General features: G+C 47.1%; 1 protein-coding gene across 2 annotated transcripts in view; it reads left to right on the top strand.

Annotated features, from left to right (window-relative positions):
* The window catches only part of DPYD (dihydropyrimidine dehydrogenase), a 548339-nt gene that overhangs the window by 393077 nt on the left and 129225 nt on the right, over window positions 1–26037 (top strand). For both annotated transcript variants that reach the window (XM_024570281.3, XM_053915805.1), the window contains 2 exons: window positions 10916–11036; window positions 11942–12061. In XM_024570281.3, coding sequence (XP_024426049.2) covers window positions 10916–11036; window positions 11942–12061 — 241 coding nt within the window. The remainder of the gene's footprint in view (window positions 1–10915; window positions 11037–11941; window positions 12062–26037) is intronic.

Raw genomic sequence — 26037 nt, 5'->3', positions numbered from 1 at the left:
GTCGGTTGCCAGCACAGTGCTCACCAAGCATTGCTGTGATCCAGGGTTAAACCCTGGACATTAAGGATGTTAGGACTGACACGTGTAACTCTGGTTCTATCCCAAAGACAAATGCACTTGATATTGAATGTGCTTCTAATATAAATGGCTCTTACCTCTCCACTATGGATAATTCAGAATTAACGGCATATCCACAAAAATGAGCTCGTGCAGGGTTCAGATTCCACATCCTAAAATGTATTATTTGTTACTGCTCTTTCCTATTCACGTGGTCTTAACCGGATTTAGATTCACAGCTATTCCTCTTCTTTCCCCATTTTCCTTAATATTCAATAGCTGTTTTAGTCTATTAAGTTCTTGCTACCAAACCTCCCCTAATGTAGGAGGGGGCATTGAGGCCTTCTCTCTCACTCTCCTGGGGAAACATTTTTTCTAGGTTATCACACTTTAAACCATTAGCTTTAGTTACCTGTTAAATAGAACAAAGAAATAAGCCAAAAGGCTCTTTGTGAAGAACTGATATAGTACAATTAACGTAAAAGTTCACAAATGATAACTTTTCTGCAATGATTGTGACATAATCGGTAAAATTTCAGCAAAGTATAAGTGAATTCGGTTGTATAAAATAAATATATAGTACTTAGATGACTAGCAACAGATTCTGTGAGGCTACTTCCTGAAAGAAAACCTGGATTTTATGCAGTCTGCCCGTTCTTTTCCACTTAGCAGTATGTAGTTCTCATCTTTCCTAACTGATGTGTCTTTGATATGCAATTGATACTTTTCAAATATTTTTAGTCATATGATAGATGCAGTTATATAACAAATAATACCTATTTACTCATTGATTTACTTGAGTTCTACAAAGCCATAAAAAGAGAAGTATATATAAAATCTTAAAGAAAGGTAAGCGCGGGCATTAATCTCAAGACCTGGAGCAGGTGTATTAGGTGTGAACGGGGGACACAGTGTCAGTAGTTAAAAGTAAGGAGACGAATGTGACTGCCCTAACGTCCTACTGTGACTGATTTTGGCTGCCTGTCATGGTTGATATGTACTGCATAGGCTATCGTCCATTTCTTAATCGTTTAGAAACAGCCATGCGGCTACAGCACAATAGCATCATCACTGCATCCCTACGTCAGGGGATCTCTGTGGTGTATGGGGTTCAGGAACACCCCATTCAGAACTGCACGAGCTTACCTCAAGCGTAGTGGAAGAACCAGTTTGTAGGTGAGCCACCTGAGGGTGCCCTGGAGGGAAGGCAATGCCAGCGCTGGCTGGCCGAGCACGGGCTGTGGTCTGTTCAGCATCAGCTGCAGGGCTCCCTGTGTCTCCCTCTGCAGCTGCCCCCAAGGTGACACGCAGTGGTAGTTCCCACGGGTGCCAGGCCCTGGGCTGCTGACTACCGGGTAGTTTGTAGCTTCTAAATGCTTATTTTTGTTTGTCTCCTCTTTTTAAAAAAATCCATTTTACCAGTAAACACAGCACCTAGTAACAAAAGCCAAGAAACTATGAGCACCAGTCACCAGAATAGATTCAGACCAGTCATCTAATAAATCCTGGAAATAATCTCAAAGTAAAAAAATTGGGAAATAAGTAAAACGGTATATATGAGTGCTGAAATATTATATGAATATTAATGGCAGTTTTCAAGAAGTTTAATAACAGGGAATGCATATGCTGTGATGTAGAAACGAACGATATAAAACTGTAAAAGCGGCAAAATTAAAATTTGACAAAAACATGACTCAGAGAATTGAAGGAAATACACCTTTTTAATAGTGCTGTTGTCCTATTGTTTCTTACGAATAATTTTTATTTTTTCATCTTCGTTGAATAATTTTTCAAAATAATTTATTGAAAAACATTTCTATCATGATTATGACATCATCTTTTCCTAATTAGGAAAAAAATTCTCAAGAGTAACATTGGAAGAAAGATTTAATGCAAGGGTCTTGTATGAAATATATTAAATAGTTCCTTTTCTCTGTCAAAGTAAGACACACAGATAGGATGTTAATCCGTAGCAGGACGCCGAAGCGTCTTGCAGGGGTTTGTTCTGAAGGGCGCTGAGCGGCGGGCTCTGTGTGTCTCTCACTGGGGGTAACCCGGCGCACAGCCAAAGCTGGGCAGGAACGATTTGAGCGCGACAGGTGTGGGAGCTCTTGCTGAACCATTAAGGACACGTTTGCTGGTTTTCGTGTTGCCTGGGAGTGGCCTACTCGACCTCTTTGGGTCCCATCCAGGCCTGGGATTCCAAGTACGTAGTTCATTAACAACGCAGATTCTTTATGTCCCGGTCGGTCGGGTCATCGACTCCGCTTTGTGAGAACTCAGAAATACTGTCTGAGCTACAGCCAATCCCTTTCACAATGTCACACGCTCTCTTCACCCTTACACGCATCCACTGCCTCGTAATGCAGGAGGTAATCTCCTGCACTGTGGTGTGAGTTCCAGTTGTGCAGCCGGTTCCAAATGATAACAAACCACAAGTACTCGGACCGTCCACGTTCAATGTCCCGCGCGGTTCTGGCCTCCAGTAGTTCAGTCCAGGGTTGTCGTTGGCGCTGTCTGGCTGTAAGTGTCTGAAATCTGAACTTCCCAATCCGTTGTAACCTGCCTTCTGTCCCCTTGTCTGCCCACACGTAACTCGCACATCACCAACAACTCTAAGTGCTGTATCTGTTGCCCACGTGTTAGCACTCCGCCGACCCGATTCCTCTGCGGCGTTTTACGTTGAGAACTTCCTCTACATCTCCTTCATGGGAATTTCTCTCCTCCCCATATTTCCCTGCTTGTTCTCGCCTCTCTCTGCCTGCAGCTTGGCATCGATGAGACAAGCTTTAAGCCCTTTTCTTTCCATCTTCTCTCATTCACAAGACTTCAGCCGCCACCTGCATGCTAATAACCCCTAAATCCATGCCTCTGACCTCTTCCTGAGACCCAGAACCTATCAGCGCTCAACCAGCTTCTGTCCGTGAGCTTCCTAAGGGAACCTCAAACTCGGAGGATCTAAAACTCACTCCCCGTCTTCTGCAAAACCGTGCCTCTCTGGTGTTTCCTCACTGGGTTGATGAGATTGCCATCCCCGACAATGACAAAACCCTGCATCGTTCTCAAGTTTTATCCCCCAGCTTCGGTTTGTCCTAATCTTGAAAGTTTGTAATGTTCTTCTTTAAAATGGCATTCCATTCCACTTGCAGTTCCCCCTCCACCTCCCCACTGGCCTCTTCTCCGTCAGGTCGGGCCGCCTGCTGGCACTGGGTCTTACCCTGTGACCCCCAGATGCACAGCTGGGGCAGAAGCGGGCTACAGGTGTTCGTATGGGAAACAAGACAATTAATAAACAACAATACAAGAATAAACTATTCCGAGTACTCACAGCTGTACGTCTGCCATTGCCCCACCCTGTGTCCAGAATCAAATTTCTGAAGCATGGATCTGACCACACGGCTTTCGTGTGTCCTCACTGCCTGAAGGGTCAGGCAGGGCCTTTTACCCGGCCGACCTTGTGTCGGAGCCCCCACCGGCCATGTCTCCTCCCTGCGCTTTCACAGCAACAGCCACTCTGTTTCCATCACATGTGCAGCCTCACTCGTGTGCCTGTCCCCTGTGAATTCCGTGTCCCTGTGCTGTCCACAGCGACTCCAGCCGGGCCCCTGCTGTGAATCCTTCAAGGTTCCCAATCACAGCCGCCTCCACTGCGGACACCTCCTCCCCCAACCACACACTCTCTCTCTCTCTCTCTCTCTCTCTCACACACACACACACACACACACACACAATCGGAAGTAATTAAAGTAATCACTGCGACACTAAGTCCCCAGTCACTTTGCACACCTTTCGAGGAGAGCAAATTGTTTGGGGTTGTTTTCATGTCTGTTTCTTAGCCAAATGAAACTATTCATAAAGCCTTTGTTATTATCCTCAGGGTGATTGCAGAGAGCCAATTAAAAACATTGGTCTAGATTCAGTGGCTTTGGGTGCTCCCACAAATCCCTGTGTTATCAGAGAAGAACGAAGCAGTAGGAGTGTGGGCATCCGTTGCTGCATGAACATAGCCACAGGAAGGGAGCGAGTGGAACCGGCTCTGTGAGGCTGGCTCTGCCTTGGCCCAGTCGTCCAAACACCGCAGTAGGTGCTGCCCGCCTCCAGGCGAGTCTTACGGAAGCCTGTGGAGTTCACCGGAGTGTGCTCGTTGGTTAGCGTAAAAAACCAAAATTTTAAACTCTCTAAATTCAACAGTCCTTTGGGCACTTTTTACATATGTTGACTATTGCAAAAAAGTAAATACCCATCTGTTCTCGGTACTGATATGATTTTGTGTATCAGGTGATCTGAAGGTTTTCCCCTGTGCAGGCTCACTCAGCTCTCTTATCAACAATGCAGGCTTCAGGCTGCTCCTTGAAGTTGAGTTAGGACACCTGAGAGGTAGACCCTGCTCGAATCTGTAATCACACAGGTGTGTAGGGTAAGAGGGAGATCATATTTTAATTTCATTTCAGTGCCTCAAGCTATTTTTGCCTTATGGGCTCAGTTACTATTCTGTGTTTACATATCCATGTTTTAAGAAATCAGAGCTATTCCGGATCCATTTCAAATGAAGCTTTCCCGGTTCTGGGCGGTATGTCTCTCTTCTTTCTGCCAGGGTCTCTTGAATTATAGGAGAGCAACTTGCCGTGGATGGTGTGTTCAAATGCTAAGTGATTTACAGAGGAAGGCAGACGTATTGTGTTCCCGAGGATACAATCCCATTCGTATATTCTGTCCACTCTGAAAATGCAGTGCCCCCAGTGGTTATAATAGGATTGTATGTTCTTTGAGGACAAAGTTGACTCCTTAGTAACTTTTACATTTCACGGGAAGTTCCAGGTTAATTACTAAGTAAAAACCGGCCTTGTCTCCCTCTACCGTCCGTGAAGAGATGGGCCTGAGGCAGCTACGGCCTCTTCTATGAGAAAGCAGCCAGAAGCAGCGGTTTCTGGTTAAGCTGCCACCAAAGTGCCCATCCTGCTCCCACGACTGTGACCCATGGGGCAGGCATGGTGTCCTGAGCCCCAGGCGGCCACCCGCAGTTGGAATGACAGGTCAGCAGCCTGTCAGGCAGTGCGGCACCACGACTCTGGCAATTGTGCCTCACGGGCTCTTCCTGGCAAGTGACAGAGCTGACTCTGGCCATGAGAATCAAAAAAGACATGTCCGCAGGTACAAGATGACTTAGAGAGCCAGGAAGGCAAGGGTGGGCTTAGAACCGGAGCAGACACCGAAGGGGCCCAGGGGCTGGCAGCGAGCATCGTCCCTGGCATGCAGCCTCCCCAGCACTGACGTGGCCACTACGGCCACCATGGATGGTGTCGGGAGACCTGCACCACACCTGCCAGGAGCTCACCTGAACCACCCGTCTGACTGTGAGGTCAGGATGTCTGGCTGGGGTTCCGGCAGCTGGGCCTAGGGCATGTGCTTGTACCTCGGTGCCCACGGGTAGAGAAGGCAACTCTCCAGCCGTGAGTGCACCCTGGCGGTGGTTTATGTGCCCCCCGGACTTGCTTCAGTGGGGAGGATCTCGTACAAAATGAGCAGGAAGGGTGTGGATTAGGTCAGAAGGAGGGCAGTTGTGTGATTCCACCATTTGCTTTACATCTTGTCCTGTGTAGCTGTGTTTCGACACAAACAGACTCTACGGGAGAAGGTAGGGAAATTGGAATTGAACTGGGGAACTAGAGAGGCAACGTGGAGAGCAGGAGAACGTGAGCCAGAAAGTGGGAGGAAGCAGCCATGGGAGGAGCTGCGGGGAAGTCAGAGCAGAGGCTGTAGGACCACAGAGCTTCTGACTCACAGAGTGATGGACAGCCGCCCTTAAAGGGCCAACAGGATGGGAAGGGCTGCCCTCGGTCCCCGGCTTCCCAGGAATTTCAAACTGTCGCGATTCAGGAAAATATGATGGGGCAGCTGATGGCGATTCCAACACAGGACTTTGCAGAGTGTTTCGAACAGTGGAAGAGACGCCGGGAGAACTGTGTGAGGTCCCAAGGAGACCGCTTTGAAGGGGACTGAGGCGTCGTCGTCCTGTGTGCAGTGTTTCTTGTAGCTTGTGTCTTCTTCAGTAAGTGTCCCTGTTTTTCACAGTGCGTGGCTGGATACCCTCTGGACAGATACATATAAAAATGATCCCAAGTTGCTGCATGATTCAGTAGTGCGTGTCTTTTTACTGTTGGATGGTATCCAGTGTGTGGCTATGCTACAGTTTGGGTTTTCTTCCACATGAATGACCATGTGGGTTGTCTTCAATCTGGGGCTACTTTGGAAAGTTGCCGTGAGCAGTCACGTGCAGACCTTGGGGTTTCCACGTCTCCCAGAGATCTAACCGAGAGCGGAATCGTGGGGTGGACTGGTAAGGGCAGGTTTACCTTTGTAGGACACTGGGAGACGGTTTTCTAAGTCAATCGCATCGTTGTTAGACTTTATTTATTTATTTTTATTTTGTTGATGCCAGAGAGAGGGGAAGGGAGGGGGAAAGGAGGGAGAGAAATATCGATCAGTTGCCTCTTGCACGCGCTGTGACTGGGGACCAAACTGGCGACGTAGGCATGTGCCCTGACCAGAATCTGAACCTATGACCTTCTTGTTTGCAGAATGATGCCCAACCTACAAAGCCACATTGGCCAGGGCGTGTTGTGAGAATTCTTATCAGGAAGCCTAGGCAGGGGACCCATGATACCACGTATATTAATTTAAAACATGCCACTCGGGCGCAATCTCTGCATTGACTAGCGGTTCTACCTGGAGGGTGTCACTCCCTGGAGCCAACAACCTGTTTCTGTCCTAGTTTATCGACACAGAAGGACAAATGCCTCACTTTGCCTATCCCTTGGAAGCTCCATCTAGTCTTACAGGTAAAAAGGAAGGAGAAGCCTTTCGTAGCTCTAGTTTACAAGTGATGGCTGCATTTCACTTTGGGGAGCGATTTTGCTAAGGACGATGATGGTCTAGGACATGATAATGGGAAAGAAAATTAAGAAGTCGAAATAGGTGCTCAGATTGGTCTTTGGACCCCAGGCCTCTCCAGCAGAAGAGAGGACCTCATAAATGCCAGCCACTTGCTGCCCGGCCACGCGAATGAAGGCTTCACAGCTCCTTAGTGGAAACATTTTATAACTGGTAAAATTTTTCACTGCAGTCATTGAAATGCCACCTTGTAAGAAAGCCATTTTGAGAGAATTGTACAGAGTGAAAATTACCAGGTAAATTGAAGAGGAATGTTTCTTAAAGTCAAAAATTTCACTTGCAATTTAGCTTATCAAGAAATTCCCACTCTCATTCTCTGGCGCTTTTTCCCTTGTGAGATGTGAGGCCCCAGGTAATTGGGGGAAACGCTGCCCCCCAGCAGGGGCTGCCTCTCCCGCCACAGATGTGGCGGGGGCATGGGTCACAGAGCCTCCATCACAGATGACTAGGGACAGACGAGTCCCTAGAATTAGAAGTCATTATCTCACAGCCCAGAAGAAAAATGGAACTCTAAACACAACCAGTTTGAGACAACGGGAACCAGTGGAACAGACAGTCCGCTTGGCTCTCTACATGTTCCAGTTCTTGCTGTTCTCGTCGCGGTTGGGCCCTCCCTGGAACCGGAATCTGTCCCAGACGGTCTTAATTGCCGACAGGCACGGGGCTGCTCCTCATCACAGAGGTCACGGAAGCCAAGCGTGTGTCTACTCGCTTTCCTCCCGTTTGTCAAGTCTGCTCTGGCACCCTCACCCCGGGTAGCCCCTCGGGATGGCCATCAGCCCCCAGGACCCTCACCCTCTTCTCGAAGGGCTCCGGGGCTTCCCTGCCTGTCCAGTTACGCAGAAAATCGCGTTCTGTTGCCGCAGCACATTCTTCGGGGATGCCGTCAATGACAGACGGGTTCGCAGGTCTTGGAGAGGAACACGCGAGCATGCGTGCACGTGCCCCGTGGCTGTGGGAGTGACTCCCCGTCACGGTCAGCGTGGGCGTTGGTAACAGCTGTGGGACGAGACAGGCACCACCTGGTGAGCAGGTGGGCTTTCTGTGGTTGAGACACTTGAAGCTGTTAAGCTGTTCTTTTTTGGATGATTAGCCACCACTTTTTCATTTCCATCTAAAAGGATTCCAGATTTGTAAACAAGTCTTGGATTTATGCTTCTAGACCTTACCTATCACGAAGTATGCCCGGATTTTCCTTCACCCCGGACGTGCTCTGCTCCGATGACTCCAGGTGGCTCTATGAAGAAGTTAGTTGAAAATGTGCCAAGTTTTCACTCCTTCTTTTCTCATGGACACAAGGAATATTGTTGAGTGCCTACCGTGTTACATGCCTAGAGATAGGGGAGCCATCCAGCATTGTTTGTTTTACTTGCTTGTTATTGGTGTGGATAACGTTGGAGCGTTAATTGGTCTGAGAGCCCAGAGTACCGACGTGTGTATCCTGTCCTGAAGACCTGGGAGAGAGTTAGGAATTGTCTAAATTCTACTCTTGTCGGTAAGATTCTAAAAGCCTGCTGGTTAGGCAGGCAACCCCACGGGAAGCTGTCACTGGGAATGAGAAGGTCAGGGTGCAGGCACACTGCACATTTCTTCGAGATCTTGAATATTAATACCCAAAGTGTGAGGGCACCGGGAAAGTATGAAGAGGTGTAGTCTCTCCTTTAATTCCCCAGAGGATACACATTCATTTTTTCCTGTTACTAGCCTGGCCACGTTGCTGCTTGTTCTGGAATATTCCCTAGTGTGCATGTCAGGGGGAACTTCGCAACTTACAGAGCAGTCACTAATTTTCACAAAAAAGTTGGTCAGATATGGTTTTGAAAACTCCCAGGTAATCAAATTGTGTTTCAGCCAGGTATGGGGATGAGTCAACAGCTGGTTTGCATGAGGACGCAGATGAGAAAAATGTGTCTGAATACCACGACCACTCACAGAAGTACAGGAGGGCCACGCAGAGACAGAGGAGATGATTCAAGCACACACCATTAACAAGGGACCATGTTTTCTCAAAAAAGTGAAAGGCTCGGGGCAAACTCCAAGTCGTTAAACCGTGGGTGAAAGGCATTCATTGAAAGTATCCCACTAGTGATAACCAACCGAAAAATAAAAGTAAAGAGAATGGCAAGTGTTCAAAGTGAATTACACTGACGTGGTGGTCAACAGTATTGAAAGCCACTGAGAAGCATGTATTCGACTATTAGTATCTAATCAGCTGGAACCAAATAAGATTTTAAATTTGTTTCAGTATTTCTCATCAGGCTACCTGCCATGGAGTATGCAATGCAAGTGATCTTCAAATTATTGTCAAATTCCAGCTGAAGGAGAGATTTCACAAAGGACACGCAATTCACAGCATCTAACGTTACTGTCATTTCTAGGCTAAGTCCCATGGAAATTCATAACTTAAAAATGAGAGTCACAAAGATGCAACTACCTTCATAACGCGGTGTTGCGGTTATGAATATTTATGAGCATTGCACGGGCCGGGGCCCATCTCCATTTTCATGAGGCAGAATTCGTGCGGCTCGGTCTCCAGATTTTACTATTCACGGTGCCCCGCGTGCCCTGTACATCATCCCGTACCGTGCTCCTCTAGTGTTTTTTGTTTAATGAAGAAATTACTGTTCTGAAAAGGAGAGCAAGCAAAGCCAAAGATTCTTTTTAGTTACAATTACTAGCTTTGCTGAGCGGAGACAACAGCAATCAACAGAAGCGCCCTCAGCGAGGAGTCCTAGCCCGTGCGCACGAGATGATGGATCGAGACACACTACGCCCGCGTGGAAAGGTTCTTTCTAAAGGTTACAGCGTTAGAGATCTCATCTTAAGAGACTTGGAAAGGTTAAAATGCAAAGAGCAACTTTCTTACATATAAAAATATTAATTACCAATGATATACTTGCCTGCCGTTTCATAGTTTAAATATATGGCTATGTATTGTCTGGATTTTTCTTTTATTCAAAAAGCATTTTAACTTGCTAAGCTAATGTTACCAAATTCAGCAATGAGTTGCTGTTGCATATTTTATGGTAATGTATCAAAGCGCATTATCAGTACCTGTCAGAGTACATTTTGCACTAAGAGTAATGAAAAAGGGACTGTTGTGTGTGTTGAAATCAAAGAATGTCACCACGGCTAAGTTGTTTTCCATGGATGGGACAGGTGACTGCCCTCCAGCGGTCCTGTCCTGTGGGAACCCCAAAGCCTGAAAAACCTCAGGGGATGGACAGGTGCCGTAGAACATCTGTTCCTTGCTTTTAAAAATGAGCATTTGAGAGTTTACTTCATTACTGCCATTTTGGTCGGTTATTTGAAGTAGGTGAATGTTGAAAAGTGCCATGCAGATCTTGGTAACAGTCACAGAAGCCCGCTGACGTTCCCGATGCCAAGTCCGTATTGGCACAGAATACATCTCATAATGGACCAACGGGGAGGGTGCCGGTTTCCTTCTGAACACACGTCAGCAAGACGGAGGCTTGAAACAATGAATGTAGCGGGCGGCAGAGTTCATAGCATCCACCTGGGGATCCACAGCTTGAATATTTTTGGTTACACACTTAAACCAAGGTAGTTACTGGAAATTCTGTCATGCTTCCCAAACTTGCCACCAGAACTTTGTTTTATTCCTGCTAAGTAGACAACACAGTCTTCCATTCGGTTCTTTGTAATTCTACTTTCCGAAGGCTCCGTTGAGGAGGGAAACAGTTGTGCTGTGAACCTGCAGTTCACGTCCAGGGTGTTCACGCAGCTCCGGAGGGAGTCCAGGTGTAACACTGGGAAGTGCGCTGTGGGGCAGGCTCGTGGCGAGGTGGGTCTGCCTTGCACACCTCCAGCCATGTGGTGGTTCGGATGTGTGTTGGGACCGCCTGCTCTTTAACTGCATTCTCAATTTCCCGATCTACTTGAACAGGATCCAGAGCTGGTGCGGAACATCTGTCGCTGGGTTAGGCAAGCTGTTCGCATTCCTTTTTTTGCCAAATTGACCCCAAATGTCACCAATATCGTCAGCATCGCAAGAGCCGCCAAGGAAGGTAAGCGTTCCAGACCTGCATCAATTGCCCAGTTACGTAAGTACCGACCTGAATTCCGGAGCCGTTTAAAAGTATATCTTTGCCCACAGACACACATGGTTACCACTCAAGCTCATAAATAGACTCCAGACTTTGGCTCGGGGGACAAAAGAGCTTGAATGTCACACACAAAGAATTATGAATCAAAACCCATCACAGCAAATCACTCTGGAGCGGAGGACCTAATAATGTCACGATCCAGCCTTTGACCCTCTAAGAAAGTAAAAAAATATATAAGATAGCAGCTTCCACAGTGTGACCTTGCTTGTGAGCTCCCACTGTGTTTCATCAGGCCTAGCAGTACACTGCCTTAACCACAGGCTCAGGAGACGTCTGTAGAGCCCAGGAAGCACACAGTCAGCACAGGGTTCCACACATCACGTGCACAGTGCGTATGCAGTGGAAACTGCAGCCTGGTGTGCAAAGATATTGTTAATTACCTGGAAAATAACACTGAACACAAAACATTAGGCGTCCACAAACCTGTATAATAATTGCAAGAACGAAGTGGTGGTCATTTACAATTTGTTATGTCTAGCCTTTTAAGCATAAGTGAAGGAGTGAAATTAGTGGAGACTTTTTTATTTAACTGTTTTGTTGTTTATGCTATTAGAGTTGTCCCACTTTTCCCCCTGCCCACCCCTCATTCCCACAGTCAGTCCCCACACTGTTGTCCTTGTCCGTGGGCCCTTCATGTATGTTCTTTGACTAAACCCTCCACCTTCCTTCAACTAGCAAAGACAGTGGTGTGAGGAGTGTTCTCGTGAGGAGGTGCACTGTGTGTTTTCCTGGGCTACGTGGGTCTGAATGGGTTTTCCCAGCGTCCCTCTGAAAACTGCAGGTCAGCGTCCCTGTGCTTTTCGTAGGTGGTGCAGACGGCGTCACAGCCACCAACACGGTCTCTGGCCTGATGGGACTCAGAGCCGACGGCACGCCCTGGCCGGCAGTGGGCGCCGGGAAGCGGACGACCTATGGCGGAGTGTCTGGTAGGTGTGGCCTTGTGTTTGCACCTTGCTTTCTTGGAGGTCACGGAAAACCAGGAGGGCATGTCAACACCAGGGTCGTGGCTTTTGTGACCCCACGTGGTTCTGTTGCTGGTCCAAGTCCCTCGTGGCCAGGGTAGTCAGGTACAGCTCCGTGTGAGATACAGGCTGCTGGTGGCACAAGGTGATGGGTCCCACGCTGGGGCTCCCCAGCTGTCTCTTGGGCGGTGAGCCATGTGTCCCTCTGGTCTCTCGGTGCCCTGAGGGTCTGGTCACGGAGGAGCAAAGGCTCACACCAGGGCCTTCCAAGAGGAAAACAGAAGCACTCTGACCTTCTCACAGTCTTGATTCACTTCCACGTGTCCTAGAACTGTGAAATCTAGAAACACACCCTCGCTTTCACAGCCACCCCAGCCAGCCATTGAAAGGTGGCGTCTGTAGTTTCAGCTGACAAGACCCTCGCAGCCCTGCACCCTGTCCCCCGTCGTCACTGAACACTCACCTTGAAACCAGAAAGAGACGTTTTCACCCCCAGGTCCCCATTCAGTACCTCACTCTGTGCACTCTGCGGCTGTGACAATGAACTTGGCCTTGCAGAAACAATGCGGGGAGGTTCTTGGCTGAGCTGGTATGAGGATTAGTCTCCTTGGTGACGGAGATGGTGGTGAGTATACAGAACAGAGCAGCGCCCCACTGCCCAGGACAGCACTGCCGGTCCCACGGATGCGTGGAGGGGGGCTGGGGGGCACAGACGCAGCTCTCCACGCTGCGGCATCGTGTGTTTGAGCACGAGGGGTGTCTGTGAGCCAGGACTTTAAAAAGGAAAAAAATAGATCGTGTTCTGCTTCTAACTGAACGCCAGTCCCCCTCCCGCGACGTCAGAAGGAGAAAGGCAGACAGGGAGCAGGAGCCACTGAACAGGGCCTTCATGTCCATGTGGGGCGGAATCCCAGGGGCTGCACCAGCACAGCCCCCAAAAGAGGGGTGTCAGAGTGGGCACCCCACGCATTGTTTCCTGGCAGCTGGGTCCATCTCCCACCTGCCCGGTAGCAGCAGGAGAGCAAAGGGGGTCCCAGGGGCTGCTGGGCATTAAAAACTAACGGAACAGCTATTGCATTAGTGTTTTATGTAATGCCGTTCGCGTTTCATCATTCAAGCTGCAGTTCCTGAATGTTCTCTCGTGCCATCACTCAGCGTAACACGAGCCCAGAAACGCAGCGTTAGGAAGAGCGTGCACGCCAGGAATGATGGCAGGGCCTGGAAACAAGCCCCGCACACCCCAGGGCCTGGTAACATTTCCATAAAGCTCCATCTCTAAGATGCGTGCGCTCGTAGACCAACGTCCCCTTGGGCCGCATGCACAGCTAGGCCAGGGCGGGATGTCCCCCATCAACAACAAAGCGTCCCGACGTCTGTGAGGGCTTGCACCTCGCTTCTGGTGGGTTCTACTCGAAAAGGCCCTGCACACTTAGACCATCTGTGTTGAAAATAGCCTTTCTCCATATTGACAAAATTACTAGTTTTTCTCCTGTAATGCAATGTTGGCTTTAACTGGAAGGTAACGGGATCGGAAAAAGCGCTCTATGAAGACAGTGATAATGTATCTTAAAACAGGAGTAGGTTCCCTGGCCAGGTCCCCGCAGTGCCCAGCTTCGCAAGGTTGTGTGGAATAGTGACGGCTTTGAATCTCAGGAGTGACGCAAACACCCGAGTGGCTAAGTACCTCCCTGCTCTGCCCGGTCCTGGGGACCAGGACGCCAAACGCAGCTTCAGTACCGACTGTCACACGAAATTCGCCGGATACTTTTACAAGATTAAAAACATTACCACTGCTCCACGCTAATACTCGCCAACAGATTTCCCTCCGAGCGCCAGAAAGTCTACTTCCGCAACAGTTGCTTGAATCACAGACTTGCCGTAAGTGAGAGGCGGTGGGATTTCTGAAGAGCCACCTGGGAGTCCTCATGTGCTTTGCACAGCCGGGAGGCACCTTTTGCCTCCCAGCGTCCTCCAGCTCTTTACTCAGCCTCCGTGGTTTCGTCCAGAGGAAGGTTCCTGCGAGTTTGCTTGCGTGGAGAAACAGCCAGGCCCATGGGGGGGTGAGTGCTGTGGAGCCTCAGTCACCTGGCGGAAATGTCCTTTCGAAGCACATTGGCTGGCACAGCGAGGGGTGGCGTGGGGAAGAGAGCACTCGGGTGAGGAACGTCGGCCGAGCCGTTTCACGTACTGGTCAGTCTGGAATCCGGAGTAAAGCGATGGTTCTCACACTTCGCTTCCCAAACTCGTGAGTGTGTTAGAGAGTCAGTCTGATGAGCCCTAAACCGACATTTTTATCCAAAAAAATGAAACAGGAGAGAAAACATGTCAGAGTGCTCTGGCACGGAGGTGGCATAAACGTTGTTCGGTGAGAGATCGTTTCAGTTACACATCTGTGCTGGGCCATGATGCAGAACGCACCGTTCGTTGTGGTCAGCGTCAAAAGCGGCCAACGCCGATGGTTTCAGACGGAGGTCTCTGTGCTGAGTAAAAGGAGCCATTCGGGCTGTAGAAGTAAATAAACGCAGTAATTTCTGCTTGTTGCCCTTGAAAATGAGTATCACGGGGGAGAGGCAGTGCCTCATCCCCAGTCCCATCCTCCGCTTTGTCAGCTCTCTCGCCATCTCCTCCATGGGTGACTGGAAGCGGGCAGGGTGCCAGACCTGGGCACCAGATTCATAACCGAATGATTTATAAACCTGGACGTCAGTTGTGGGAGAAATGCTGAGAAATATACAACCTCCCAGCGTGAGTCCGTCAAAGGTGGAACTATAGAATTAAAAGTGATTTCATCGTGAGAATGGCATCAAAAGTAAGCTTGTTTGGTGTTCAGAGGGAATATTTTTGTGAAACCAGGAGGGCTAATTAAGATGCCACGCAAATACTTCCGTGTCTCAGGGGTGTCTACCCTGCGGCCCAAATGTGGCCCAACACAAAACCATAAATGCACTTGAAACATTATGAGTTTTTTTGTGTGATTGTGTGTCTCAGTGTATTTAATGTGTGGCCCAACTCTTCTTCTGGTGCAGCCCAGAGACACCAAAAAGTCGGGCACCCCTGATACTGATGCTAAAGAAACAATGTTCCCTGTAAAAATCCTGGAAGAAAACATAGGCAGTAAAATCTCAGACATTCCCTGTAGGAATATTTTTGTGTGTGTGATATACGTCCTCTGGAAAGCGAAACGAAAGAAAAGATACACAAATGGGACCACATCAGACTAGTTTGTGCACAGCAAAGGAGACCGTCAACCCACAGGATGGGAGAACATACTCGCCAATGATACAGCCAATAAGGGGTCAACATCCAAAATTTATAAAGACTCCTACAACTGAACACCAAATAAACAAACAATCCAATTAAATAGTAGGCAAAGGACCTGAACAGACACTTCTCCAAAGAGGACGTACAGATGGCCGATAGACATGTGAAGAGATGCTCAACATCACTCGTCATCAGAGAGATGCAAATTACAACCACAGTGAGATGTCCCCTCACACCGGTCAGAGTGGCCGTCATCAGTAAATCCACAAACAACAAGTGCTCGTGAGAATGTGGAGAACAGGGAGCCCTCGTGCACTGTTGGTGGGAATGTTGAGCCTGAGTGCAGACTGGGGCAGCCACTGTGGAAAGTAGTATGGAGTTTCCTCAAAAAATTAAAAATGGAACTGCCATTTGACCCAGTGATTACACTCCTGGGATTTTATCCGAAGAAATCCCAAACACTAGTTCAGAAGTATATATGCACCCGTGTCCGTAGCAGCGTTATTTACAATAGCCAAGGTTTGGAAACAGCCATGTTTAGATGGGTGGACTAATAAGCTGGCATGTTTACACAGTGGAATACTACTCAGCTGCAACAGTGAGGCAAATCTCACCCTCTGCGACAGCATGGACGGACCTGGGGCGCATTATGCTCACTGAAGGAAGTCAGAGGAAGACACGTACTCTACACGAGGCAAAGTCCTGACATTTCTCTGCGTGGTAGAAATTTTTCTGATGAAAGAAATTTTAGGCTCAAAATAATTCACTTCCTACAAGCTTGAAAATTTAACTCATTTTACATTATTTTATTTGGCAAGTTTGTTTTATTTTACCGAAAGGAAGAAATACTTGTTCTCAATGAAAGGTTTTGGATCCTTGTTTGAAATGATTGGTTCTGTATCAACTTAGTTAAAACAATAGAACATATTTTATTCAGTGTTAATCCTTACCAACTTTAGTACTGATTTCCAAATAATTCATCAGTGACGACCTTCAAGATTTGATCTTTATTTCAGGAACCCAAAAGTACTAATCACATATAGGGTATTACAGGAGGTTTAAGAAATGATTGTGTGTAGATGGTAAACACATGGTAAAGGCATTTTTAAAAGTGCTTTTAGATTTTACAAATAAATAGTGAGTGATTTGACGTCAGCTGTGTGGGCTCTTACCCACTGAATGTGAACCCAGCTGATTTGGTTCCGAGCCTCCTGGAGCGGATTTCACTGTGAGGTCAACCTGGGACACGCCCACGAGAGGGGGCAGTTACAAAGGCGGGCAGTGCAGGGCAGGGCAGGAAGTGCGTAGAGAATGTACGCAGGAACCTCGGGGGAACCGGTCCCGTGGTTTGGAAAAGGATCTTCAGCATCACCTCCACACTGCAATTTCTGGGGCGGGTGTTCCCTCTTTTTTATTGAATTGATTGGGGTGACACTGGTTAACAAATGATACAGGCTCAGGTGCACGATTCCACAGCACATCCTCTGTACACGTGTGTGTGCGCCCTCCACCCCACGTCACGTCTGGTCCATCATCGTTTACTCTAAGCCAGGGGTTCAGGCTGGAACGCGGGGCCAATGCCCAGACGTAGCGAGTGCTCAGCATCGGCCGCTAGGTGATCGCAGACCCAGGGCGGCCCACTCAGATCCGAAACGTAAACCCGTCCGGATGTATCTATTAGTGACTTTCTGTGTGTAGTGGGGATGATGGCGAACCAGACTGGAAACCCACAAGTTGCAGTTACATTTTACTTTGAATAACTTCTCCCACGTCCAAGCCACTGGAGGTTTTGGCAGGATTGCCTGAAGTTCTTACACCATACATTACAATTATGTCATAAAATGTGGTACTGGATTTTTTTTATAGGAAGTAGTTCGTAATGGGCTGGTTTTTTAGGTGTCAATCATATGATTATTGATGCATAAAATTATTTTAGAAAAACATGCCTACTCTGTCACAAAATTTCAGCTATCATAACGATCTTTATCAACGAAAACTTACGTTTTGATACTGAAATGTCTGAAACAACCCGGAGAAGATAACATGTGAATGAATAAAAAAGCAATGATAAATCGTGCCGAAAAGACTAATTGAAAGGAGGACCTTCTGCTTCGTGCTCACTCATCTCCTTTGCGCACCAAAATAAGGCAAAAAAGAACAGAGCCTGTTATTCCCACATGGAACAACATTCTTAGGCTATCGTAAGTTTAACTCATCGAATTATTAAAGGCCTTGTTCTCTGCTGTATTTACAGAGCAGTCAAAAGCAGGCATATCAAATAAGGATGCTGCACTACAATTTTCATTCTGAATGATGGGTTTGTTGAGAGAGGCTCCGCATCGGAACTATTCTCATTTAAGTCGTGCTCATTTGCAAGTGAAGACTGTGTTCCTGTGAAGACTGACAAAGAACCCCCCCCCCCCCCCCCCCCCCCCCCCCCCCCCCCCCCCGGCAGTACCTGGCCTTCCCCGCAGCTCAGCCTCTCACTGTTTGGCCGTCACTGGTCTGTGCGGGGGATCAGAGCCCTAATAATAGATTTTTGACAGGGAGCCCACCTGCTTCCTGCCCTACACAAATCCTCACTGTCCATGTTTGCTTCAAGGCAACAAAGCCGGCAGAAGGAAAATGCCAAGTGCTGAGTTTGAGGTACAGCCTCGCCTCGGCTTGACATTTCGGCAGAAGAGCAGTTTATGAGATGCACGACTTTTCATCTGGGACTCGGCTGCTGTATTCATGGCCTCTTCCCGCCCTTCCGAGGGCTGGCGTGGGGCCAAGGTTGCGAGCACAGGTCGAGTTGCACATCCTTTCCTGAGCGTTTCAGAGTAACGAGGGCCCCGCAAGCAGGTACACAGGAAAATGAGGTCATATTTAAGAGCCAGCTAATTCATGGGTAGGAGGATGTTAGATACATTTTTGTTTGTTCAAAATGAGGAAAATCAACGGGTGTCTGCCCAGCACCTAAGGAAATACTCGACAGACTTTGTAAACCAGAGGACTCTGGCAAGCATGTTAAGGAAACTCACCTTTGCAGCGGTGCTAATGAATTATTAAATTTCTTTCATCGGTGTGTGTCTGTGTTTTTTTCCACAAAGAATGTTTCAAGCTTGAAATTAATAAAGAAAATACACAGGAACTACTATAAAGGACACATGGACAAAATCAAGGGGGAGGGTGGAGGTGGGGGAGGGAGGTGGGTTCAGCTAGGGTGGGGTGGAGGGATGGGGAGAAAAGGCATACAACTGTAATTGAATAACAATAAAAATTTTTTTTAAAAGTGAAACGAGAGAGCGTCATGTCGCTGTGTGAGCTTGAGCTTGAATGGTCACGGCTCATGCATATCCACTGCAGCAGAACGTGGGCTCGGGGCCACGCCAGGGACTGTTGGGTTTGGAACTGCGCACGCCGTCCCTGCGTCACCGTCTCAGGTGGGACAGTGGTCCAGGGCCCGGGATTAATTAAAGGAGCCTGGCAGAGAACTGAGTTCCCAGTCTGTCCAGATTTCAGCCTTACATTAAATAGTTTCTCAAGGCCAGACCCTTACATCTCTGGCCCCGTCCCAGCAGCGAGCCAGGAAGGCACCGTGGGCTGACTGCTAATGACACATGGAGAGTCCCCGTCTGTGTCATCACAGCCCTCGGGTCAGGCTGTCGGTCACGCAGCTCCCTCCCTCCGGAAGAGGGGAGAAGACCACACAGTGAAAGGGAGAGGAAGGAAGGAGGGCGGGACTGGAGTGAGATTGCTCACCACCCTCATCTGCTCTCCAGCTGCCACATCCTGAAGCATCAGGCCCAAGGCCCCAGCGTTGCTCCGCCTGGGATGCCAATGTCTAGAGAACCAGCCAGACACCCATGGCTCCCAGGGCTGGAGCGGCTTGAGCCCCGCTCCAAGCAAATGCTCAGTTTCACAGAAAAACTAGAGGGACCCCTGCCCAGGCTGGTGTGGCTCAGCTGGTTGGAGTGTCGTCCCATACACCAAAAGGTTGCAGGTTCAATTCCTGGTGGAGGCACATGCCTAGGTTGTGAGTTTGGTCCTTGGTAAGGTGTATAGGGAGGCAGCCAATCAATGTTTCCCTCTGTCTGTGTCTCTTTCTCTCGTGCGCACCTGCGTTCTCCTCCCTCTCTCTCTCTCTGTATGTTCTCTCTCTCTAAAAGCAATGATAGAGACGTCCTCAAGTGAGGATTAAAGAACAAGATTGGAGTGACCCTTAATTTTTTGACTTCAGTTTCATGTGTATGACTCATGCATAAGAATTTGCATATGTTGGGAAGGGCAATGTTCTTAACTTCTAAACTGTGGCCAGGTTTTACCTACGCGAGTCCTGCGATGAGGTGAGATCGTGGCAGCTCAGCCTACAGGCACAGCAGACTTTGACTCAGTGTGTGTAGGAAGTTCACACATCATGTCTGCATCCTTCCAATTTCCATGCTCACAAATACCCCACATTGGAAATACATGTATAACCTTCGGGCTGGTGGACACCAATGCAAGGTGCAGTGGGTGTGTTACAGAATTGGACACCTGAACCTATGTAAGTTTGTTAACTAGTGTCACCCCGATAAATTCAATGAGAAAGTAAAAAATCAAAAGAAATACATGTATATAAATTATGTACCCCTCACTGCTGTTAAGTCAACCTCACAAGCTCTACGCATTAGTTTCAGTGGGAGCAAAAATTGAGTCTCCCGTGTTCTGGAGATAATTCTTAAATTATCACCACAGCACTCTCTTAAATACACCTGATAGCACAGGAATTGGACAGTTATCCTCACTCATTTAAAAATATATAAACAAGCTTGAAGTAGTAGTTGAAAGTCTTAAATCATTTTTCCCCTTGTTGGTATTTTCAGTCAACTTCCTCACCAAATTGTGTCTTGTTTTCGTGTGGTTTTCAGCGTGAACATCTTACTTACGGTCGGTCACCCCGCAGAGTCTGTAACAAAACACGTGTCTGTACATGGGCATCGATACTTTTAAAGTCCCGGGTTAAGGATTTAAGTGATAAATTGTCTGTGCTGTTCTAATTCATGTATTATACTCCTTCTTGATTACATAGGTACATTATAAATAGTGATAATCCACATAAAAGTACATTTTATAGGAAAGGCATTTCTTGGTGAGAACAACGCGGCTTTTTAGAATCGGTGTGGTCATGTATCTGTTGATGCATGTGATTCCTTAAAATGTCCTCACCCTCCTTTATTTTTTAAATACGAGCCCTGAACATCCTCGTTCACCCAAGTAAGTAGGGGAGACTGGGAGGGGTTTTATTATGTGGCTTCACTCAGATCTTTGATCACGTCCACACCATGAACTACCAATTACTTAGTGATGGTCACCAAAAATAATCAGGCAATTTGATGGGTGAGTTCCTCTTCCAATTTGGTTGGAGCGGCGACTTGGAAGTCACCTGATCTTCAGAAACATCAGTTAGCTAATCATAAGTCACTTCCTTATGACCAGCGCCAACATTCGGAACCAGGTTGTTGGGCAGCCCGGGGGTTCTCCACTGGTGGGGCGACGTGTCATTTTAATAGTTGAGACGGGCGCGCGATACGCTTTTTCTCCAAGGTGGGAAGGACTGGAGACCCAGCAGTTGGGAACAGTGCAGTGTTTTGACTCCACTCCTTCTCAGGCATATAAAACGTAAGAAGCAGTACATGTATAATGTAAACTTAAGAATAATACATGCGAGGAGAGCCAAGCAGCACCCTGGGTGCCCTTGTAGAGCAGTTCAGCTGGGTCTTTTAAAGGAGTGCCGGCGATTTGAAGGGAGTGTCATGTGTGGGTTAATAAACCTCAGCTGTAAGCGTATATATGCCAGTTGTAGTATTTGAGAAGTTTTCTTGCCAGATGTTCGGGTCCGTGGCAAAATGGGTCAGCATTTCTGCATTTCAGCACTGACCGTCTGGCAGTGAGTAGCTGCTACGTGGGAGGGAACGTTCGGCCTTTGGTGACTGTGCTTATGTGCCTCGTGCTGTATCGCACACTTAGTACGCATTTTTATTTAAATGACTCTGAGGTGGGCCCTTTTTACAGACTGGAAACGCAAACTCCGTTAAGCAGTTTCCAAACTTTACACGGTCAGAGTGTCTCATAGCCTGGACTCACACTCAGACCTGTCTCCAGCGATGGCCTGTGGGCATGTTTTATCCGTGTCTTCATCCAGTATCCGCCACGGTAACTTTCTGTCCAGCTGTGATGTACTCATTAAATTCCAATAGGCTACACATGTCACTTACTGAAATGTATTCTATCTGGATTTGAAAATCTCTGAGGGTATTCTTCTGCGACCATTGTCAAAACCCTATCCTGTATTCTCTCTCACACTCCATCTCCATATTGGAAAGTTCAGCCAAGGAGGTGACTTAGGGAAAAACTCTTGGAGTCATTCCAACGAACACCACCACAAATGACAGAGAGCGTGCAGCGTTCCCACGCAGTGAAGCTGTCGCAACCTAGCAGAGCCACCTGACTTCTCACTGAGCGGATGAGCTGTCTGCAGGCTCAGCCCAGCCGTGGCGTGGAGAACAACGCTGGGTGCCCTTCTTAATTTCTTCTTTGTAATCTCCACTCGGCTACCGTGCTCCTACAATGTCTCACCTGCTATGTGGACGGATCCAGGGTCGGCTCCTTTTTTCCACTGAGCTTCAGGAAGCTCTCCTAAGCAATTCAGAATTCTGCTCTTTCCTCTGGCGGGGAGGGAGAGATGGGCTTTCTGAAGGTGGCAAGGTGGGGAAGACTTCGGACTCAAAGACAATGCTGAGCTCTCTCAGAGAGGGAAGAAGGAAATGGCTCTGTCTCTCAGTCTCCCTGGTTTAAAACAAAACAAGATAAAATACTAGTAAAATAAGCAGGGGAAACCCCATAGCACACATCTGGCGTGATATGGTATGAGAAGTTGTCCTCAGTGTGAATTAATTGGTAAAGATGGGTATAGGTCAGAAGTCAAGAGCTCAAGGAATGGCCCTAAATTGCTCCCAGTTCATTTAGCACATCTGGTTAACAACTGGCTTCCTGAAAGCAGGAGCCTTTTCTATTTCTTCATCATTTCCTCCAAAGCCCAAGGTAGTTATAAGCATGTCATAGACATGCAAGAAACACCAGCTGATTCTTAATATTCGGCTGTGTACAGTTGAGAAGTTGTTTGAGATCAGACTGCCTCTTAATCTCTTCCATCTGTCTTGGTACCTGAGTAGGAAATTGCCAGAGTATAAGCTCTTCATATATTATTTAATCATTACAGCGACCTGATCAGGTGGTCACAATTAGTGACCCTTTTTACAGAAGAAGAAACAAGCACAGAGAGGCCAAGTAACTTCTGTAATGTCACACAGCTAGTATCCAGGCATGCTGGGATTCCTGCTGTCTCACTCTCACTATGCTGCATTTAACCGTTAGGACAGAGCAGCATCTTCCTCCTGCTCACTCTGTCATTTCCCCTGTGTTTGACGTCCCTAACATATCGTAGGGCGGGAACGTAGACAGATTCGCTTTTGTATTTTTAACAAAAAATTTAGACTGAAAATAACCTGTAACTATGGCACTAAGATTAATCACTGCTTTAAAAAAAATTCACGGCAACGACAGGTCACAATTACACTAGGAGTGGTCCAATAAACCTCCCAACGTTCCCATTAGCCTCTGTGCTTTGCATGCTCTTTGTATTAATATGATGCGAAAAACACAAACAGATGCTAATGGTTTCATGGATCAAATTATTTCTGTGCTGGGTTTTTATTCACTCATTCCAACTGTTTGGTCTTTTACTTTACCTTAGTTCAATATTAAAGTGGAATTATACATTTCTTTATTAAATAGTATAAGGTAAAAACAATAGGAATGAATTGGGCTAACAGTAATAGTTCGAGGAGTTGAAATACCATTTTGCTTTAGCCTTTCCAGCTCCCTAAACCTTGGTTTTAGTAGCAGGTTTATACTGGATGAGGGTATCGTGACCTGTTGGTGGCAACATGTTTGTGTTTGTGTGTGTGTGTGTGTGTGTGTTATATCCCCATCAGCTCAGGTCTTCTACTAGAACTGGAGGCTCCGAGACCCCTGGCCCCCACACCCCGAGAACACAGAGGTTTACACACACTCCGCTGTGCCGAGTGTCAGAGATGAGGACAAGAAGGAAAAGATGGAACCTTCACATGTCGGTCTCACAGAGCCCCAGAGTCAGCTAGACTCCGGCATTTTGGCTTTGAACTGTAAACATCAGTGCTGTGTCGACCCCACGTGAGCTGGGGACCTGCCAACCCGGCAGACAGAAAAAGCAGGGGCCTTTCATGTGGCACCGGGATAGGGAGATGCAGAATGGGTGGGGAGACAGCCAAGAACAGGGAACGGGGAAGAGCAACAGCACAGTCCCACGAAGGAAATCCACTTTGCTGGTGTGACAGCGGAACTGAAGCCGTGGACACGTCAGCCAGTGTTGGAAGGAGAGGCTTAGGGATCTCTCTAAACATGCGGAAAAATGGGGCAAAACCGCCAGGACTGTGCAAGAGCCAGTGATGGACTCACAGACGGCAGTGCCAGCAGGTTCTCACGGGAAGCGAGCAGTGTGGGGCGGTTGTGACACCGGGCACTTTTGCGCACTGGTGTCTGGGCTGTGCTCTCTCTCTCTCTGTTAGCTCCTATAGTAGGCACTTGCCATGTGATAATTTACAGTAAAAACATATTTAATATAAAAAAATTAACTTTCTTAAGTTAAAAAAACTAGAAAGAATTCACTGATTACCATGGAAAAATCAGTGAAGAGACATTAACCTGGAACATTCTACAGCACACTTTGAAGTGTAGCAGTAACCAGATAAACACAGGCAAGTCGCAGACAGGAAATGCCGGCAGGAACGGAGCTCCGTGCAAGTCGAGGAGCCAGGAAAAACCACGCGTCCGCGCCGACCTCCATGCGTCACTTCAGGAGGAAGGTGCTCAGATACACGAAGGCTCGAGTCGTGCAGCGCGTCCTTCTTTCCGAGCCTTTTCGAAGATGGAGGGAGTGAATAACCGAGTGATAAATTACAACCGTTGTTTTCAAAGTGGGGCTTCCGGACTGGCAGCAGGCATCGCCTGGGAACTTATTAGATGCACACATTTTTCGGGGTCAGCCCCAGACTCACTGAGTCAGAGGCTGTGGGTACCAAGTCCAGAGCCGGTCTTAACAAGCCCTCTGGGTGATTCGGGGGGAGGCCCAAGTGTGGGAGCCGCTGAGTGAAAGTAACGCATTCAAGCATTCAAGAATTACAGGGGTGTTGCATCAGATGTTACGAGTGTAAACACTGAAACCTATCCTTAGGCCTAAATAATTATTGGGAATTGTTAAAACCTGATTGCCTGTATCAGAAATTGTGAGAGAGAAGCCACAAATAGTAAAATTGTAAAAGGAGATAACAGCTCTAAATCCCAGATTATTTTAACATGAAACAATTTATGAGAGATAACAAAAGTAGGTGGGTGGGGATTATTTGGGTTTCATTCTTGACTTAGATATTGAAAACATGGAGTTTTAGTAACCATTACTGAAGCTCATACTTGTAAAATATGAATTAAAGCACACCAAACAAATCATTGAAGGGTAGAATTTTGATATCTCATTTCTTTATTCCATCCTGTGTTATTATTTAAAATTTTGTAATTACTTTTTGACTCAAAAAATAAATATGATCTTTTTAAATCTAAACAAAAAAACAGTTTTAAACAGCCTTGGTAAGCTTAAGGATAACTATTATTTAAAGTAATGCAATTTTTTAAAGTACATACACTGTATATTTTATTTACTTATAGTTCTCTATCTTTTTAATGCCTTAGGATCTGTAGTTATTACTGTGTTTCATTCTAGCTGTTGGTAATTTCTGTATTCTCTCTCTCTTTTTATTAATCAGTCTAGTTAGACATCATTAATTTTACTGATCTTTTCAAAGAACCAGCTTTTGGCTTCCTGGATTTTTCTCTAGCTACTGTTCATTTTCTTTTTTCCATTTTTACTTCTATTGTTTTCTTTCTTTTATTTGTTTTGGATTTAATTTGCTCCTGTGTTTGTAGATTCTTTGGACAGGAAGCGGACATGTAATTGACTTTAGAGCTTTCTAAATATATAAACATATAACGCTGTAAGTTTCCCTCCAAGCATGGCTTTAGCCACACACCACAAATCATTTACTTCCTTATTACGTGTAGGCCTGTGACTACTCCGTACAGTGTAACCTTCCCAGGAGCAAATACGTGTTGCTGTTTTCCTCCCTGACACACCTGTTGCTGAGCAGTGGCTGGCACCTAGCAGGCACTCAGTAACTGTCGTCAGGTGACTGAATCTTCAGAATTGGGACCTGACATAAGGCATGGTGGTTTTGTACCATAATTAGAAAATATTATTTATGAAAACCATGGTAGGCAGCATAGGGGTCAAAAGCATAGACCTTTAAGTTAATACATTGAGACCTTGGGAAACTTAATGTTTGTCTGCCCGAATTTCCTCATCCGTGTGATGGGAACGAGAATGACATTTCAGAGGGTTTGCACGGCTGATCTAAATGATACGTATAAACGACGAGTAACATTTACAAAGTGCTTTCTCTTGGCCAGTACTGCAGAACCAGTCCCAGGATTGTTCTGTAGTGGAGAAGCCATGGTGAAGCTGCATATGAAAGCTGAATTTTTGAGAAGCACTAAATAAACATTTT

The sequence above is a fragment of the Desmodus rotundus genome, chromosome 12, assembly GCF_022682495.2.
Source record: "Desmodus rotundus isolate HL8 chromosome 12, HLdesRot8A.1, whole genome shotgun sequence".
Lineage (NCBI taxonomy): Eukaryota > Metazoa > Chordata > Mammalia > Chiroptera > Phyllostomidae > Desmodus > Desmodus rotundus.
Note: the sequence above shows the minus strand (reverse complement) of the source record. Positions and strands in the feature narration are given on the sequence as shown.